This window comes from Lepisosteus platostomus, chromosome 3, assembly GCF_059453375.1.
Source record: "Lepisosteus platostomus isolate fLepPlt1 chromosome 3, fLepPlt1.hap1, whole genome shotgun sequence".
Classification (NCBI taxonomy): Eukaryota; Metazoa; Chordata; class Actinopteri; order Semionotiformes; family Lepisosteidae; genus Lepisosteus; species Lepisosteus platostomus.
In genome coordinates this window covers 21,028,133-21,045,629 of record NC_142613.1, presented here as the reverse complement: position 1 = coordinate 21,045,629, position 17,497 = coordinate 21,028,133, and the positions used below count along the sequence as shown (strand labels likewise).

At 35.5% G+C, this 17,497-nt stretch overlaps 1 protein-coding gene and 1 long non-coding RNA gene across 5 annotated transcripts in view; one reads left to right on the top strand and one right to left on the bottom strand.

Annotated features, from left to right (window-relative positions):
- Nucleotides 1-552: 552 nt before the first annotated feature.
- On the top strand, nt 553-16,860 carry LOC148674616 (uncharacterized). Of its 3 annotated transcripts, none has more exons than XR_015935352.1 (4): nt 553-1,549; nt 2,102-2,217; nt 3,083-3,121; nt 16,128-16,860. It is a non-coding gene; the product is annotated as an uncharacterized LOC148674616 (long non-coding RNA). The 3 variants fall into 3 exon arrangements; XR_015935351.1 differs by having other exon boundaries at nt 553-1,553; XR_015935353.1 differs by lacking the exon at nt 16,128-16,860 and adding an exon at nt 4,221-5,865 and having other exon boundaries at nt 553-1,553.
- rcan2 (regulator of calcineurin 2) overlaps nt 5,464-17,497 on the bottom strand; it is a 95,431-nt gene continuing 83,397 nt past the window's right edge. For both annotated transcript variants that reach the window (XM_088624912.1, XM_088624913.1), the window contains one exon: nt 5,464-9,543. In XM_088624912.1, coding sequence (XP_088481038.1) covers nt 9,383-9,543 — 161 coding nt within the window. In that variant the 3' untranslated portion in view covers nt 5,464-9,382. The remainder of the gene's footprint in view (nt 9,544-17,497) is intronic.

The following is a 17,497-nucleotide window of genomic DNA, read 5'->3' as shown; positions in this document are numbered from 1 at the left end:
GGTTTTGTTCAAGGTTCTGCCTATATTTTGCTTCATCCATTCTGCCCTTTATTTGACAAGCCTACTAGTCCCTATCAATGAAAAGCAAAAGCACCCACAGAATTGTATGCTGCCTTCACCATGGCTTCATGGTGTTTTTTGGGGTAATGAGAAGCGCTCTTCTTCCACCAGATACTGTATATTACTTGACATTAAGGCCAAATAACTCAGATTGTTTTCCACATTTTTCTCACCTCTCTATCATACAGCCCAGATCTGTGGAGTAAATCAGCTATTGTTGACTCACTCAAAATTTCTTCCTAACTCAACGATGAGGAAACAAATATGGAAGAGTTTTCCAGCTGTAACAAAACAGAATGTGCTACAATACATCTGTACAGTATATGCTTCCTAACCATACAGGCATGAAGACAGCCCAGAGTGTGAGCAAACTGTTCAACTTTCTTGTCTTATTATTTATATAGTAAAATGTTAGTTTTATGTATGCTTATGTTCCTGGGACTATGTGTTAAAATATGGGATTGGGAGTTGGTTCCATAGTGTGGATGTTCAGCAGTCTGGGGTGGAATCAGGAAAAAAACATTTTCTTGATTGTGCTTCAAAGCTTGGTGGTGTGAGCTAAAGATGGCCATTAAAGATAACGTGTAAGTTCTATTTCTGAGCACAGATTCCACCCCCCCTCATTCTTCAGACCCCTTAAGAGCTACATTTTTTGTAAAGGACCTCCCTATGGGCAAGGTAACTCAGCCAGGAGAAACTCCCACAGGTAACGCTCAGCTGGGAAACAGTACTAGTCTTTGGTTCCATTTGATGCCACTCGTTACAGTTAATAATGTGATTATTAATGACAAATGTGTTACTAATGAGAAAATGATCTACTGTGACTTCACAGCAGATTAAAGAGAAGGCTGCTCAACAAACAAATCAGATTCAAATTTTGCATGAAAGTGTTATAATAGAATATGCTTTTGTATCTTAAATCACAGCCAGATTGTTCTCTTTGATATTTTAGATGTAAATATCCTTAAGCACAACTGTACACCACAGGGAATTTTCTAACACCGCACCAGTAAGATTTCTGCCTCTCCCATGATAATACTATTTGATATACAACATTAAATTACAGTAATCTTTTTAACTCATATTTCATTCTTTACAGTTCTTCTGCTGCTGTAAAACTGAAAAAAAATCATTTTAGCATTGATTGCACTCTTTCTAATATCCTTTTATGTGTGCCATTTTTTACTTTATGCCATAGTTTTCTTTAACTACAGTAGACTATGATTGTTTTGGTCATTTTCTAAAGTGCTGTTTCTCACCTAATATTTTTCTTAAACCTTTGGGACTGCTATTTTCCGCTCTACCATTTCATCAAGTTGCACCTGCTGTTCCATTGAGAGCTCCAGTAGAGGGGCCATTTTAGCTTGAACTTAAAATTCTTCATAACTGGTGAAGACTCTAAGCTGGAAAAGAGTCCATCAGCACAGTCTTGGACAGATCATAAAGAAAAAAGAAGGAAAAAATGTGGCCAACAAGAGGAGCTGTAACAGTGGGTAATCTTTCTAGCAAAAAAAGTCATGTGATTACAAAGAACTACAAAATCTTTATACTGTATTTTGATCTTTGTACTTAAATATATGTTTTCTTGAGGTTAAGCACCATAAGCTGAACAAGAATGCCATTTCTTTTACTTTACCACATGTCACATCTGTCCCTAAGTGAACAATAACATAATATACAATTAATTTGCATTATACAAACAGAAGATAATATCTTAACATATTACAAGACTGTAATGACAATGACTTCAAGTAATATGTAGACCTATAATTTTATTTAACAAGTAGAACACCAAAATACCCTCCATTCTTTCAGTACAATGATCATTTCCTGAGTTTAATAACAAATGAGTGCATCTTATAGTAAGCAATGTCTCATACACTAACTATCAAAGCTATTTACAGGGCAGGCAGGTAACTGCAAATTCAGAATGTATTATGTGCTTGAAAGTATTAAGCTACACCATAAATGCCATTTTATTGAAATTAACATGTTCTGGCTTTTTTGATTGTTCTGACCTTTCTGTCATTTTACCAAACAGTTAGATTATTATAAACGTTATAGATGGAGAAGAACGGACAGGATTGGAGGAGGCAGAAGATGGAATGACTGGGGCTGAAGACATACTGTACCAGACAGAATGCATATACTGTACTTGTAAGTACTTAAGAGACACAACACAGAGAAAACTGACAGATGGGAGAGTTTGGGGGAAGTCTGGTCAGTCTTATAGATGAGGAAGAAGATGGCCTTATCAAGGTCCTTGAAAACTGAAGCTACAAAAAAACATCACTGGTTCCAGGAATTGACATGTCTGGCAAGGTACTTGATTTCCTTTTGAGCACAATGCAAAGATGACCAGTAAATAGAAAATGCTCTTTTGCTTGTAAAGTGAAAAAAAAAGTCATTCAAAATATTTCTTAACACATAGCAAATAGAATTGACAAAAAATACTCAAGAGTGAAAATAAGCTGAAGGCTGGAGGCTGATTTTGGCTGATCCAGGACTCATGGAAGTATTGGTTTTACTTAGGAATTTGTCATCTTAGTCTTTGCTCTGGAGGTTAATTTGAATAGATATTGGAGAGGGAACTCCTGATTGAAGTTGCCAGTTGATATTTTATGTGTAGGATTTAGTACAGTGCAACTTCAATCGAAGTACTTTTGAATTTAACAAACTAAATCTGCTAAAGGGGAAATTTGTCAGCAATACTTAACAAAGGAACAAGTAATAGGTTTATTCCATGCTAAAAAGAGAAGAAAGAAAACACGTTTTGGCCGTGGAGCCTTCTTCAGGTTTTTTTCTTCTTCTCTTTTCAGCATGGAATAAACCTATTACTTATTTCGTTGCGGCCTACACATGCTGACACAGCTACCCACCTGAGTAATTAACAAAGTCAAGAAAGGTAGTACCTAGTTTGATAACTAGGATAACAGACTTGGTTTATTCTTAAAAATAGGACATACTGAAGAAGGCTCCACAGCTGAAACCTTGTGTCTCTTTTCTTTTCCTTTCAGCATAGAATAAACCTTTGCCTGTTCCTAATTCAGGAATAACAATGGTGGGTTACCATATGCTACTGTAGGTTAATTGCTTACGATGGGTGTTTGTGTTTCATATACTTTTGCAAATGTTACACAGTATATTACAACACAAGAAATAAAGAGCTTGCATATTTATTATAAAAAGCACATTAATAATTTCATTGCTAGTGCTGATTGCAATTGTTAAAAAAATAAGTCAAAAGATACAGGAAGCATAAACTGTATGCATTTAATCATATAACGATGTGTTTTGGGGCTGCAAAAACATCATGTATGATTTACAGGACATTCAGCAATAACAGACACCTCCTCACCTCTATTAGTCCATTAAACTGAGGGTTTACTGTAATTTAAAAAAACAATGAAAAAAATGGTTCACTGGTCCAATGTCCAAGATGGTTCAATGACCAATGTCCAAGAAAAAAACGGTTCACTGGTCCAATGTCCAAGATGCCTTCTTTCATCATGGAAGGCTTTGAAGTCTTCCCTATACTGCTACTATACTGTGATAAAACTGAAAACAGAAGTCTTTATACTATAGAAAAGTGCTACCTTTGAGCACAAGCTTATTCATCTTCCTCAAATGTCAAGGTGACCAGCTGCTACTGCCAGACTGCAGGTTTATCCAGTTGTTTTACTAGATGCAGTCCATTGAGGAATGGTTTCTTCCTTTGGGCTTTCTGGAGGATGTCACCTTGCAGCAGGGGAAGGGAATGCTTACTTTCTCTGAAGGGCTTTCAGCAGAGGCCATCGGAAGTGTATTAATAACCTTAACTACTGTATGACCTTGTATCCACAAAATCCTAAAACGTCATGTGTCTCTGCCAGTTATTAATTCTTAGTCAAGTGCAGGATTTATTGCATTTTCTTTTTTGACACACAATGTGGTTTCATATTTTCCATAGCTCTGACAAAACTGGCATTTTTTTCAAGCAACAGCTTCTTTCCCATCTTGTGCAAGTGGACCAGGCAACTTGTTCTTCAAGTTTCCTTCCAAAAACTAGGCTTATCCTGATAAATTAAAAATGTAATGTTTTAATGTTGCTTAACCCCCCACATATCCTCTAAGATGTATACTAGAACTCAGAGGTTCAGGGGATTTGTTCTATCTTCAAGGATGAAAAGAAGATCAGGGCGAGAAAACCAGCAGCTTCTCGGCAAGGACACCTCCCAAAAAGGCACTGTACTGTATATTGATCAGGCACAACGCAACCTGTTAATAAGTTAATATATTTTTTTAAGTTTTGATGATTAGCAAAGCATAAGTTCTCCTTGACTCTTGGATAATTCTTTCTCTAAATTATTTCTTGTCAGTAGCCATATCACCCTGCAGCTCACAACTGACAACCCACTAAAGCAGGTATGAGCCTGGTCAGCACCTGGATGGGAGACCTCTTGGGAAAATAATGGTTGCTGCTGGAAGAGGTGTTAGTGGGGCCAGCAGGGGGCCAGCATCTATGAATTGGATTTATCACTCTGCTCTCCTCCCTACTGATAGCAGGTGTGTGGTGAGCGTTCTGGTGCACTATGGCTCCTGTTGCATCATCCAGGTGGATGCTGCGCATTGGTGGCGGTGGAGGGGAGTCCCCATTACCTGTAAAGCGCTTTGAGTGGAGTGTCCAAAAAAGCACTATATACAGTAAGTGTAAGAAAAAAATTATTATTATTAAATTGGTTCTTATCTCTCAGTGTAATATTAAGCTAAAAAGATACTTTTCATTTATAATCAAATGATTATAGTCACGTTGAATCCATATGATATCCTGTGCTGATCTTTACTTCTGTAAATGTGTCCTGAAAAATCACTTTGTAATATAGTGTGTAGTTGTCACAGTAGTTATTTCAAATATGCCAACTAATTTTAAAAGATCCCTACAGTATGTGTATATCCAATCTGTACTTGCAAAATTTTTTGACTGCAGAGGCCACAGAATTTTTTTTATTTTTTTTTAATTCCACAACAGTTATACCATTATTCGTTTTTTAAGGTTAAGAACAATATTAAATAAGTCTTGCTTAATGGCCACTTACAATCTTTTGGTGATATACTGTACAGTGCAATTCAGCTATCATGAGATAGATACTTTATTGATCTTGTGAGTGAAATTGCAGGTAAATCATCTGGGTTAATCAAGCCTACTCTAATGTTGCATAAACATTCTTAGAGATAAACAGTCTTCAAGATTTCATGAAACAGTCACTTTTTCAGTTTTATTCTATTTACTGTTTATAGTGTGCTACTGATTTCAATTTTCTTTTTTATATCATACAGCATGTATGCATGTGTTCAATCCCCTGCTACCTTAACTCAGAACCAAGATTTTGGATTTTGAGCAAAATAAAACACCCAACAAGCAAATTAAAACCAAACTCTTTACTATTGTAGAATCAGTTAAACTACTTGTACATTGCTACAATGAATATTTGTACAAAAATGCAGTAAAAATAGAATTGATTAATATGTACAGATATGTCACATTAGTGTAGGCAGGCAGGTCATACATGTAGATGACAAGTACCTTAATGATCTTGCACAATAATACACAATATAGATATTGTTTATCATCATCAGTGGTACTACTCTCCATTCCAACAGACTTTTAGAACAACATACAATATATAATCATAAACAATCTCTGAATATAGGTGTTTGGAAATAAAAAAATGTACATAAATGACAAGGTGCTGTATTCTTACTTATTGAAGGTGCATAAGAATATACTGTATAATCCAGAAATAAAAATGAGAATGTAAAATTGGACATTTATTAGACGTGACCTTTTCCTATTTAGGGCATCATCATTTTTTTACTCTGAGAAGCAAACATGCAGTGGCAAGAGCACTTCAGTATGTTTACAACAAAGAAAAACATGCCCTGAACTGTAAAATAAGTCTTCATTAAACAGTACACGAAACAATATTTTTTTATTTTTTATAATGTTCTATGAACTACTTCATTAAAAATCTTTACTTCATATAAGTAGTTGACGTTAAGCCATATCAACACCTTTTCCCAAATAAAACATTTTTTTCTTAATGTTCACCATTAACAAAATGGAGACATGAGGTTCATGATTTGTCCTTTACGTCTTTCTTGTAAATGTGTTTGCTTATGCATTTAAAGTTAAAATGTACTGTAACTTTCCAGCAGAATTCAGGAACCAGTGTGCTATTTAATTTAAACAACAAATTTAGGCAACTTCAGTTATATTAAGAACTGCTACTTGGTCTCTTTTCTGCTTTTTTTGACTGTCATATAAACCATTAAATTTTGAATTAAATTATTTTTCTCACTAAAACTAAGCAGCACATTAAGAAATTTAAGCAATTAACATACTGCTGAGTAGCCTGTATAATCAACAATGAAATACAGGGAAGCTTGTTTTAATCCACTCCATCAAAAGCCTACTGTTGGTTTAACAGCTCAACAAAGATACCTAAAACTTTAAATAAAAGTAGTGTGATCAAAAATAACTACAGAAAACATCTATTGTTAATTCACTGAAATTGTTTTTCTTGTCTATTTGAAGTTTTCTTTATTCGATAATAGTGGACTTTGACATTTAACCTACATGGGAAATACTGTAAATAAGAGAGTGTTATTGCATTTGAATATACTCAAAAATCACAGATCGACTGTGTTTTGCCCGGTCCTGAAGAGTTCGATCAGAATTCAGGAAATAGTGAGAGCATATCCATTAGTAAATGGAGCATGGTATATATTATAGTCATTCATTCCTTAAACAAAATTATGGTCCTTTACTTCATGACTATAATCAAGGAAAAATCAAACACCAAGGACTGCAGCACATAGTCTGCTCATTTATACCTGTGAGGTATAATTTTGCAGTGCAAAAGAATATTGTGATAACCAGATGGCCACATCTGAATGATCACATTGGCAAAGCATGAATGTCATTACCATAGTTCCATCAAAATACATTTCAATATCCTACTGTACCATCAGAGCAAAATTATGTTATAAATTCTCTGTTCCACTAGAGCCCCTTTAATGAAAACTTTATTTCTGACACTTCAACATCTTTAGAAAGTCAAACATGCTGAACTGGGCCAGATAAAACTTTCAGCACAGTGCAAGCTATACGCACGTTTTGTTAAAACAAACCAGACTGCTGTTTTTCATAGACAAGAGGGGAACATAACAAATATGAGTTAAAAGGCAGCTTATTGATGCTGCAAGGCAAATCTTGGCATACTGTAGCAAGGTTTCTCTCTTAACCAACTTGCTTTCTTTTTAAATAAGAAACGTAGAAAGCTGCAAGTGCACAAAACTCTATCCAGCCCAATGGGTCAAGAAATATGTTTTCCTTATTTTGCAAATGGTGTAATTTAAGACAGTAAAATAGTTACTTTAGAATTGCTGATTATACTAACATACAGTATACAAAATTCTTGCTGATTGAACTTAATGAAAAACAACTGCAACCCAGTATGATAAAATGGACTTTCTCCGAGAAAGCAATGGAGCTGTTGTCTCCCAACACCTCTTTACACTTTCTGTGATTTGCCTAATCATTGCTTTTCCTGGAAACATGCTTTTTTATACTACATTATACAGTTGCCATTATGCAATAAAAGGTGAGACATACAAAAACATCTACAATAACCCCACTTGGACAGGACATGCAGAACGTCATTTCCTAATTGTCTTTTAAGTTTATGGTTGCCATTCAAACTCCCAGTCTGCAATCAGACCTACAGTAGACAACTGTTTTCTTAAACCCACTGAGGAACACTGATGCAGAAGTTACTGCATCAGTGATCACTGTCATTGAACATCTTTATCAGATGTTTTTGAAAAATGTAGATCAATTTCAAATCAGAATTTCTAAGCCTGACATTCAGGCTGCAGATTAATGACAACCAAGCTTTGAAAATGAAAGTTCAGCGACTTCAATTATTATCTCTAGCAATGAGCCCTATAATTGTCCTAATTTGAGAAAAATGTCACGTCTTTGTCTAGAATGGATAATTCATGTTGAAAATCTAACACTGCTCTGACTTTGGAGACAAAGAACAGACTCAAAAGAGAAGGAAGAGGGGGATTAATTAGTTTCACAATTCTTTCTACCATCTTGTCATCAGTTGTATAATAGCACTTGGAAATTCGAAATGACTAAAATTTACAATGGATGTTTTCCTTCTTCTCTCAATAATCATGCATCTATGTGCTCTTAAATGTGATAAACATAACACACGGTGCATCCACTAGAGGCACAACATCTATTAAGAATCTCATCAATGGGTTGTTCTCTGATATTGAAATGATGAAATGAAACAATTACCATGCACATTGCCAGATAGCTACTTAAGTAACAAAAAAACACACATTCACAGATTCTAGGCATAACTAACAATGATTGGCTTTACATTTCTTTAGATTAATGGTTTCTCCAGGAGAGCCATACAGTACTTTTAGGACAGGACCCTTGGAACAGACTAGGGCAAAAGGAAATTTGCCTCCAAGAAAGTAAAAAAATTGGATTTTTTTCTTCAGAGACGTTTACACAAGATGATTGATGACCATATGTGGCCTGAAATGTTATACTTCCTGTCAGAAACACAGAAAGCCAGAGACACAGCTAGCTGTTGAATGAAACAGCTTTGCACAGCAAACAGAACAAAGGTAATGCACATCACAGTTAAAGACAGGGTTGAGTGCATGCAATTTTAGTACTTTTAAGCTTTCTGTGGTCAATGTGATGGTTATGTAAGCATTAACCTCAGACTAGCTTCAGGTTTTTAAACAAAATTTTGATTTATATTATGTGAACTCATGCAGCTCAGTGTTCTTCTTCTGTCACTTCATTAACTTTCATGTCCTTGTAAAAAAGCACTCTTCGTTGACACTGTTGGTATTCGAAATGGTATGAAGCGCCAGATTGTACTTTATAATAATAAACCTCTGTTCCTGTTGGTCACAGACTATAGTACTGTTTCCAGGGACATCTCTTACTGCCTACCAATGGCTACCAGACAAAAACACGGCCGTAAGGGGAGGGACACAGTACACAAAATAATACCAACAGAACATAGCAATGTCATTGCTCAGTAGTGACTGCGCGTTACAAACCAGGAATACACAAAAAGCCCCCTTTAGCCCTTTTGGAAGGCCTGACCAGATAGAGAATGGTTATTGAACATGAAGGGTCCTGTAAGGGAAAGACGATTGTGTTCAGTAACAAACAACCGCTTTGAGAGAGACGCTGAAACAGTGAAGTTTTCTTTTGTTTTTGCTTTTTCTTCAACAACCCAGTTCAGTGAGACACAGTCGTGGGAAGATCAGGGCGTCTAGTTTGAATTATTTTTGGTTTGGGACAATTCTTTGGTTCTTCCTCTTCTTCATTGTCGCTATCACAGACATGAACCACCACGCTGGGAGTCGACTCTGTTCCTGCATGGAGCTCATACTTCTCTCCTGTAATGAAACACAAAGAGAAAGGCTGATGTGTTAGCATCGCTGTGCTATCCCAGAGTGCCAGAGCAGCCAGTGTTTGCCTGCCTTAGTGTAATTAGAATGGGCCTGTAAAAATGATTTAGCTACGAAGAAAAAGATTTGAAGGCAACAGCAAAAAAAATATTTTTCCCCATATTTTAATTATATCCCAAAAAACAACTGCTCTGTCAGAAAATGTCAACATACCCCAGGCTTAAAGCTTAGCTTTTCCTGAATCTCTGTCTAAAACCTTCCTAGTCATTTCATTTGAAAATGTCCTGCAATGAATCTGAGAACTGACAACTTTATGACTCTGAGAACTGAAACGGATCTAGTCGAAAGAAAAATCCCACCTTTCTTGCCAGTCTCATTTGTGTACATTAGATAAAAAAAGAGTACAATTCATTAAGTAAAATTAATGTTTACATACATTTTAAATAAATTGTCGCCTTGCCATTGTGCAAGATTTAGTCCTAAATTGTCACTAAATCTAGATTTTTTGAAGACATATTTTCCATGGAAGAATCCTTACAACACTAGATGGTGCTCTATGCCTATAATTGTAGGCATATGAAAAAAGTCCACAAATGTCAGATCTGTTTCAAATAAAAAAGTAATTATTAAATTACTAACATGAAAAAGACTTATGCAGACCCTCACAACTAGTTTCACACAAGCGGAGCCTAAAACTATATTTGTGCACTTCAAATAAAGGATTGACTTTTAAATGATGAAAGCATATTGGCCAGTGAAAAAAGCAATTTCTATTCTTGTGACAAACAATGAACCAGTACATTGGTTACACTACACTACATGTGGCTACATTTGTATTAAAAATAACCAGATTCTAACTGAAAAATCATGTTCTATTACTACTGTACAATTGTTTGACTCTCTCTCCCTATTATTAGAATTATTATTGAAATTGTCAAGAGCAGATTTTAAAGTGAATCATGAAACCCTGAGATTACAAGACAGGAATCATAATCAGATACACACCACACTTATAACCATGTACTGTATGTTTTGCCAAGATCACCTTGTAGAGAAAGCAGTGTTTTATCAAGTGACTTTGAAACTGGTCCACAACATAAAGGTTACAGTAGCTGTTCTTCTGCTGCACATGGAGCACTGACTGCTAATATGATGTTGAAAAAAAAAACTTTTTCTTTTGTAAGATATTGTAATCATGGTCTTTTAAGTAAATCAATTTTGAGACATGAAGGCATTATTGTGCACTTGGAGGACCTACAATTGGTAATGTGTTCCAGAGAGCACATCCTTTTTCTACAACTCTGAGCAGGTGTGAACCTCAAAGATTAACACAGAGCAGACACCTATAAAACACCACAAAACAGATTACTGCAAAAGGAAATTTTGGCCTTACTCTGAGTAATGAAAACAGATTCTGTTTGATATTTTGATAGGTATAGTACTGAGCAATAAGCATTTCATGAAAGGACCGATAATAATAATAATAAAACCGATAAATAAAAAAAAATCCATGCAAAATACTGCTTTTCACAGGAGAACAAAAAAGTATACAGTGTATACTGGTCCTAGTTAATCTGTGTTCCCTTTTCTGTATTTATGATGGGACGTTCCAATTAATTTAACCTTTATTTTAATGCTTTCAATCCATCATATTTAGGAATAGACTCAGCAAATGCCTATTTATCAGAATACTTATCCTGCTGTATAATATAATCCATATTATACAGCATTGAAGCTGTTCAAGGCTTAACGGTACACTATGAGGGATCTTGCCTGATTGCACTGAGCAATGAATCAGTACTTCTTTCCTTACGCATCAGCTAATTCTGACGTCAATGCTGTTCACTAAAGCCAAGGGACAACTGGTCAGTGTCAAAGAGTGCGCAATGCTTGATCAGCTTATCACAGTGCCACCAACCAAAGAAAGCCATGAACATAAAAATGGCAAAAGCTTCACAAATACTGGTTTTTGCAAAGTATTTTAATTAAGGTAGTGGAAAATACAGCAGGAATTACTGCTACTACTGGTCTTGGAAAAATTGCATGAGTCTGTGGGATCTTTGCGTGACTTGGTGGAACAGTGATTAGCATTGCTGCCTTGCAGTGCTGGGGCTCTGGCTTCTTCAGGACCCTGATTTGGAAGATGTGGTTAGAAAATGAATGGGTGAATAGCCGTGGAAAGCTTTAGGGAACACCACAGTGTGGATAGTGATTAGGGCTCTGACCTCTGACCCAGAAGATAAGGTGTTCAAATGTCAGGTCAAGACATTTCACTCAAATTCTTGAGATATTCATGTACTGTACATGTAAAGAACAATTATTCATCATAACAGCAGAAACCATCTAATTTTAAAATAAAATTCTAATAACAGAAATGAGGTATTATTACACTACAGTATGTGATGGTATCAGATCACTAGGGACTGTGGGACATATTGAAAAATAACTGTAGCTGTGATGACCACAGCAGATCTGTTGATCTTGTAGATGACCTACAAGCCCAGTAATCCTAAACTGACATTAACATTTCCTGAGAATTGTAAAGAAAAACCACACTGGTATTGAAAGATCAGTAAGGGGCTGTGGTTCAGTTTAATGTGCTCATTTTGAGATACATGTTGTATAGTATATTTCCATAACTGTTGTGATAGGATGTGATGTCCTATGGGAGGGATCGCAATAAATTTACCTCCTATTTTGACCTGTGTCATGCATGTATACCATCCTCCGTAGACAACTACAATACAGTCTTCAGAAGACCTGCAGGATTTTGGCCTGACTCTAAAAATGATACATATCCCAGCTCATACCAAATAATTCAAGAGTATGAAAGGCACAGATTAATGTGAGTTTTGTAAATAATTATAATGCAGGAATGCAAGTCTGTTCTCCAAAGCACAGTTCTGTCGGTTTATTCTATGATTTATACTGAGCACCATTTTAATTTATAATCCACCTATCCAGTTGAAAATATATTGCTGTTACTGATGACCTAACATCAATATGCAAGGTAAACACATATGATCTGTATCTGAAAATAAATGAGTGAAGATGAAATGTCAAAAATTGTTAGAACACTGAACTCTGTATACAGCTTTTTAAAGCCAAAAAGTTCTGCTTTCACGATCGATTGTTCATACAGCATAGTACCAATTCTACCACAAACGTGTGATCTTTAAGAATGTCAGAGGTCATTCATATAGTGTAGTGAATGCTTTAAATACAGGCTAACATGGTCCTTTCCCACTATACCAGATCAAACTGTTTTATCTACAGTATAAAATCCTTTGTGCTCAGAATATACAAAATTCCTCATCATTAAGACGTAAAAAATTAAAACCTAGGCATTCAAAGCCTATGTGTCACTGTATTATCTCACCTACCTGTATTTCTTGAAGCAATTAAATAGTCTGAAAACAAATATAAACAATGGGTGTCCACATATAAATAAGTCGGTCATATAGAAAATTTTAGCAATGTACTGTACTATGAATGCAATAGCTAGAACCTAATAATGCTGCTTATTAATGATGTATAATACCATGACTCACACCTCTATTACTTCTTAAAGCTTTTGTTTTGGATGTGCTGGGGACAGATGGATGTCATCTTCATAATTGTGTTAGGCATGGAGTACTGTGATTCGCTGTCTATTTTTACCACATTCTTTCAACAAAGCCAAACAATTTTAAAATAATATCTCTCTGATTCACTGTTTCTGAAATATACAAAATTCCTTAGCAACAGTCTAAAAATAAACCACTGCAGTACATTTCAGATTTCCTTTCCTCTAATATATTGGATGCCATTCAAGACTGAAAAAAGGGGTACTTTATCTTCTTTACATAAACATTTTATTGAAAACACATGGAAAAAGTCAACATGCACTCTTTGCATACCAGTAAATGCACAAGGGAAAAGCTTATGCAGATTTATACATCCATCCATTTTCTAACTACTTTAACCGATAGAGGAAAACAGTAGGAGCCTATCCCTGAAAGCAACAGGCACAAGGCAGGATACACCCTGGACAAGGCGCCAGTCCATCGTAGGATACCCACAAACACAAACACATACACTGACACTCACAACAGGGACCAATTTTTACCAAAAGCATGGAGGAAACCCATGTGAACATAGGGGGAACATACAAACTCCACACAGATAACACCCCAGAAACTGAACCCTGGGCCCCAGTGCTGTGAGGCAGCACTACTAACCACTGCACCTCTGTGCTGACACAGATTTACAATATACACAACTGATATATTTTAATTACATCTATTGTTGTTTTATGTGAAAATAACTATGGCACTTATTTGAGGCAAGACCAGTACACTTTTTGAACTGTTGTAATTGTCTGATTGGAGACCTACAGCTATCCATTGTCTTATCATTTCAATCAGCTACAGTGGCCAAGAGATCAGATGGCTAGATTGGTTGCCAACCTAGAAATGACCAGACAATTCCCAGGAGATCTGTAAGCCAAGAGCACAGTTAAAAAGGTCAATAAATTATTAATACGATTCCACTGGTTCACTCTCTTAACCTCTATTTGATCAAACAAACTACACCACGGGTGAATTTCCATCTTCACATGGCAGACTACAGAAATCTTCCCAATTAATCTGAGCAAAAGGGAAAAGGACATTTTCCCTTTAGTAAAGACTTTACCTTCAGTAAGGTCTTAGGTCTTTTATTTTAGAAGAAAGGGGATTTCTTTTGGTCTCTGTGGTATTTGACTCAATGTCAGGGTTAAAATCTATTTACTGGTTCTGTGGAAAGCTAGCCACAGATAGTTGTAAATAATTGTAACTAATCATAAATGTTGTGTATTTTTGTTTTTGTTACTAATTGTAAACACATATCTGTTCATCTATTAACTTAGGGTTTAGCTTTGTTTATTACTTACTCCACTACTTTACTGTGCTAGGAACAGAGCCCATGTGTCTACAGTATGTGTATTACCACCCTGTATTCTCTGACATTACGGGGTGTGCAGTTATTAACTTTTGAAATTTGTTTGCAAGACACACCTCATTTATTTAATTTCTTTACACCCCCCAGATTGATATAAAAAATAGTGTTAAGTTTCCTTTGTTAGGCACACTTTCCAATGGAATAAATATATAATATAATATAAAAATTAGACCCTAGTGCAAATCAAATTAAAGCACCAATGGAACAATTGAAAATACAGTACAAATACACTACATCATGGTCTACTACACCTAACCCTTAACCTTATAACATGTCATTACAAAAAAATTAGGTAATAATAAAAATAATTTATTGTATGATTCAGTAGTAGAATAATCCAGGTGTTTAGGGAATCATTCTAAATTTAGCAGTGTACAAATATGTTTTGAAATATAGAAAGAGAAAAATAATGAGCATTTCATGTACAGCTGCAGCTGCAAGTTAGAGGCATACTTTACAGTACACTGTTGCTATTTTTAGTTACAAAACATATGTCTTGTATTAATAGTATCTAGTAATTACACTTTGTTGTGTAGTCATTCGAGAATTTCATTTCTTCAGCCTCACCTCAAGAAGCATTAAAGAATCATTAAATAAAGCACCATTACAATCTTAAAATATGCAGAGAATAGGTAAGAATTAAGATTTAAGAGAAATCCTGAAATTTGTCTTGAGAAATCATTATATCCCTGGCTTGTCCATTGTTCCTATTCAGCAAAAATATATAGGTCATGCCAACACACCACTTTTGTCCATCTCAGCAGTGTGGGCAATCATAATTTATTATGTCTTGGTAGACGCTTGACCACATCTGAAACCTTGCTCAACCAATTCCTTTTACACATTAACTAAAGATAGGATAGCACAGGATCCTGTCCTTACACCAGTAAAAAAGTACAAGTGAAAGGAACCTTTCATAATTGCAAATGTCTCCTTTATTTCACCTTTTTGTTTTGATTTAAAATGCTTTAAAGAGTCAATCAGAATTGGACTTTTAGTAAAAACAGAAAAGTGAAAATATTTCAGCAGATCTTTATGAATTGTAGGCAATTTTAAAAACTGAAAGTTAAAAAACTGCAACTGAAAGGGGGACATTCTTAGAGTCACACCAGTGAGGCTTTAGAAGGGACATTCATTCCAGTAAATTGTAGAGACCAGACACAGTGTGCTATATGTGTGTAAATTGTGAGTTGGTTGAACAAGTCATGCACAGGCATGGACAGAGGTACTGTAATTATGAGTGATGGAACTGTTACTCAGTTATTACTGCTTGGCTTATCTGAACATGGCATAAATACAGGTATATGCTATTCTTAAAGATACGTCTGAAGGATGACGCCTTTTTACAGTATAGAGTCCCTGTCACTATACTGGAGCATTAGGACCCACACAGATGCACCAGCAGATGCAACAACAGCAACACAGCAGCAACCTTAACTTTCCCAGAAGGTCTCTCATCCAGGTACAAACCAGGCTCACACTGTTTAGCTTCAGTGGGCTGCCAACAGTTGTGAGTTGCAGGGTGATACAGCTGCTGGCTAAACTTTAGATGTGATACATTTTTTTAAAGGCATTAATCCTCTGATCCACAGGGTGATCCTCTGTGGTTGGGGGAGGAAGGAGATTACCACCAGAGCAGAGTTTCAGGGACATGTGGAAGGGCACATGGTTGAAAATGGCGTTGTTTTTTCCATGTTATGTTATAATTCTGTATTGTCCGTGTCTCTAAAATTAGAATGTGTTGGCTGATTTCTTGACAGCATCTTAATCCATTGTTGATGTGCATTTCTTCCCTGGCTTTTTATCCAAAAGGCTGATTTTCTTATCTCCAGTCAGATTTCAGGCCTTTCTCTTTTGTGCAGTTCTCTATAGTTTAATTTAGACACTTGTTATCTGGGTTGTGCAGTTGTCTGTTGGACACATCTCTCACTGCCACTGGAGTATCAGGATGATCTTTCCTTCTTGCTGCAGGGAAGCTCAATTCAAATGATTCAAATGTTATTTTGGTCTGCTGGTATTTTGCTCTGATACTATTTTACAAAAAGAAAATAAAACCAAAATCTGATCTTAATGTACTTATCAAACTAGATCCCTTTGGGAACAGCTTATTTTGAAAATAAATTAATAAGAAAGGTTTGATGTTGAAACAGCTGATTTATTGAGTTCTCCTTACACACATTGCTGTTTTTTTAACACATATATAGAAGATTCCAACATATTAATCTTCAAACACATACAGTATGCAGGTAAAATATGTGTTGTATGGTTAACATTTAAGATTCAATGTATAAAAATATCCACAGCAACTATAAAGCAAATATGAAACTGGCAGGACATAAAATTTAACAAATACTTTTAAGCAAGCCTAACACTTTCCATCCCAAAGGCATGATCTTTAGATATAAAAGGCAACCATTTCTTCCACCACTGGCACATACAAAGTGAGGCAAATTTAATCATCCATTTGCTTAATGGCAAGCAAGTTGCCATTACTACACAAATTCTGTTCATGCTTGTATTTATATATTTGTGGGGAGTTCCTATTCTATTATTAATTAAAATGTACCAGAAACAAACAGTTTTGGTGCTTTTTATTTTCATAGTTACTACTATATACTGAATACAATATACCTTAAGGAGACGTCCCCAGATCATACAGTTACTGTCTATTGTCTTAGATTTTGTTCCACTATCAGTAGTAGTACATGCAGACACAAAAATACATAACTCATTTATATATAACTCTTTTTATGCCATCTTCTAAATTGATGAAATACTGTAAACTAATTTCCTTTATTTTTCACTTAAACTGAAAGTTGGTTTAGGTCAGATGTGTTAATCCTGATACTGGTCATTTTTTATAAGCTTATCTTGTGTTTGGCCCAGATATTGGACTGCATACTGTATCTATTTCTGATCTCCCACTTCAGATTAAATGTGTTTGGAGGACAGATCATAACAA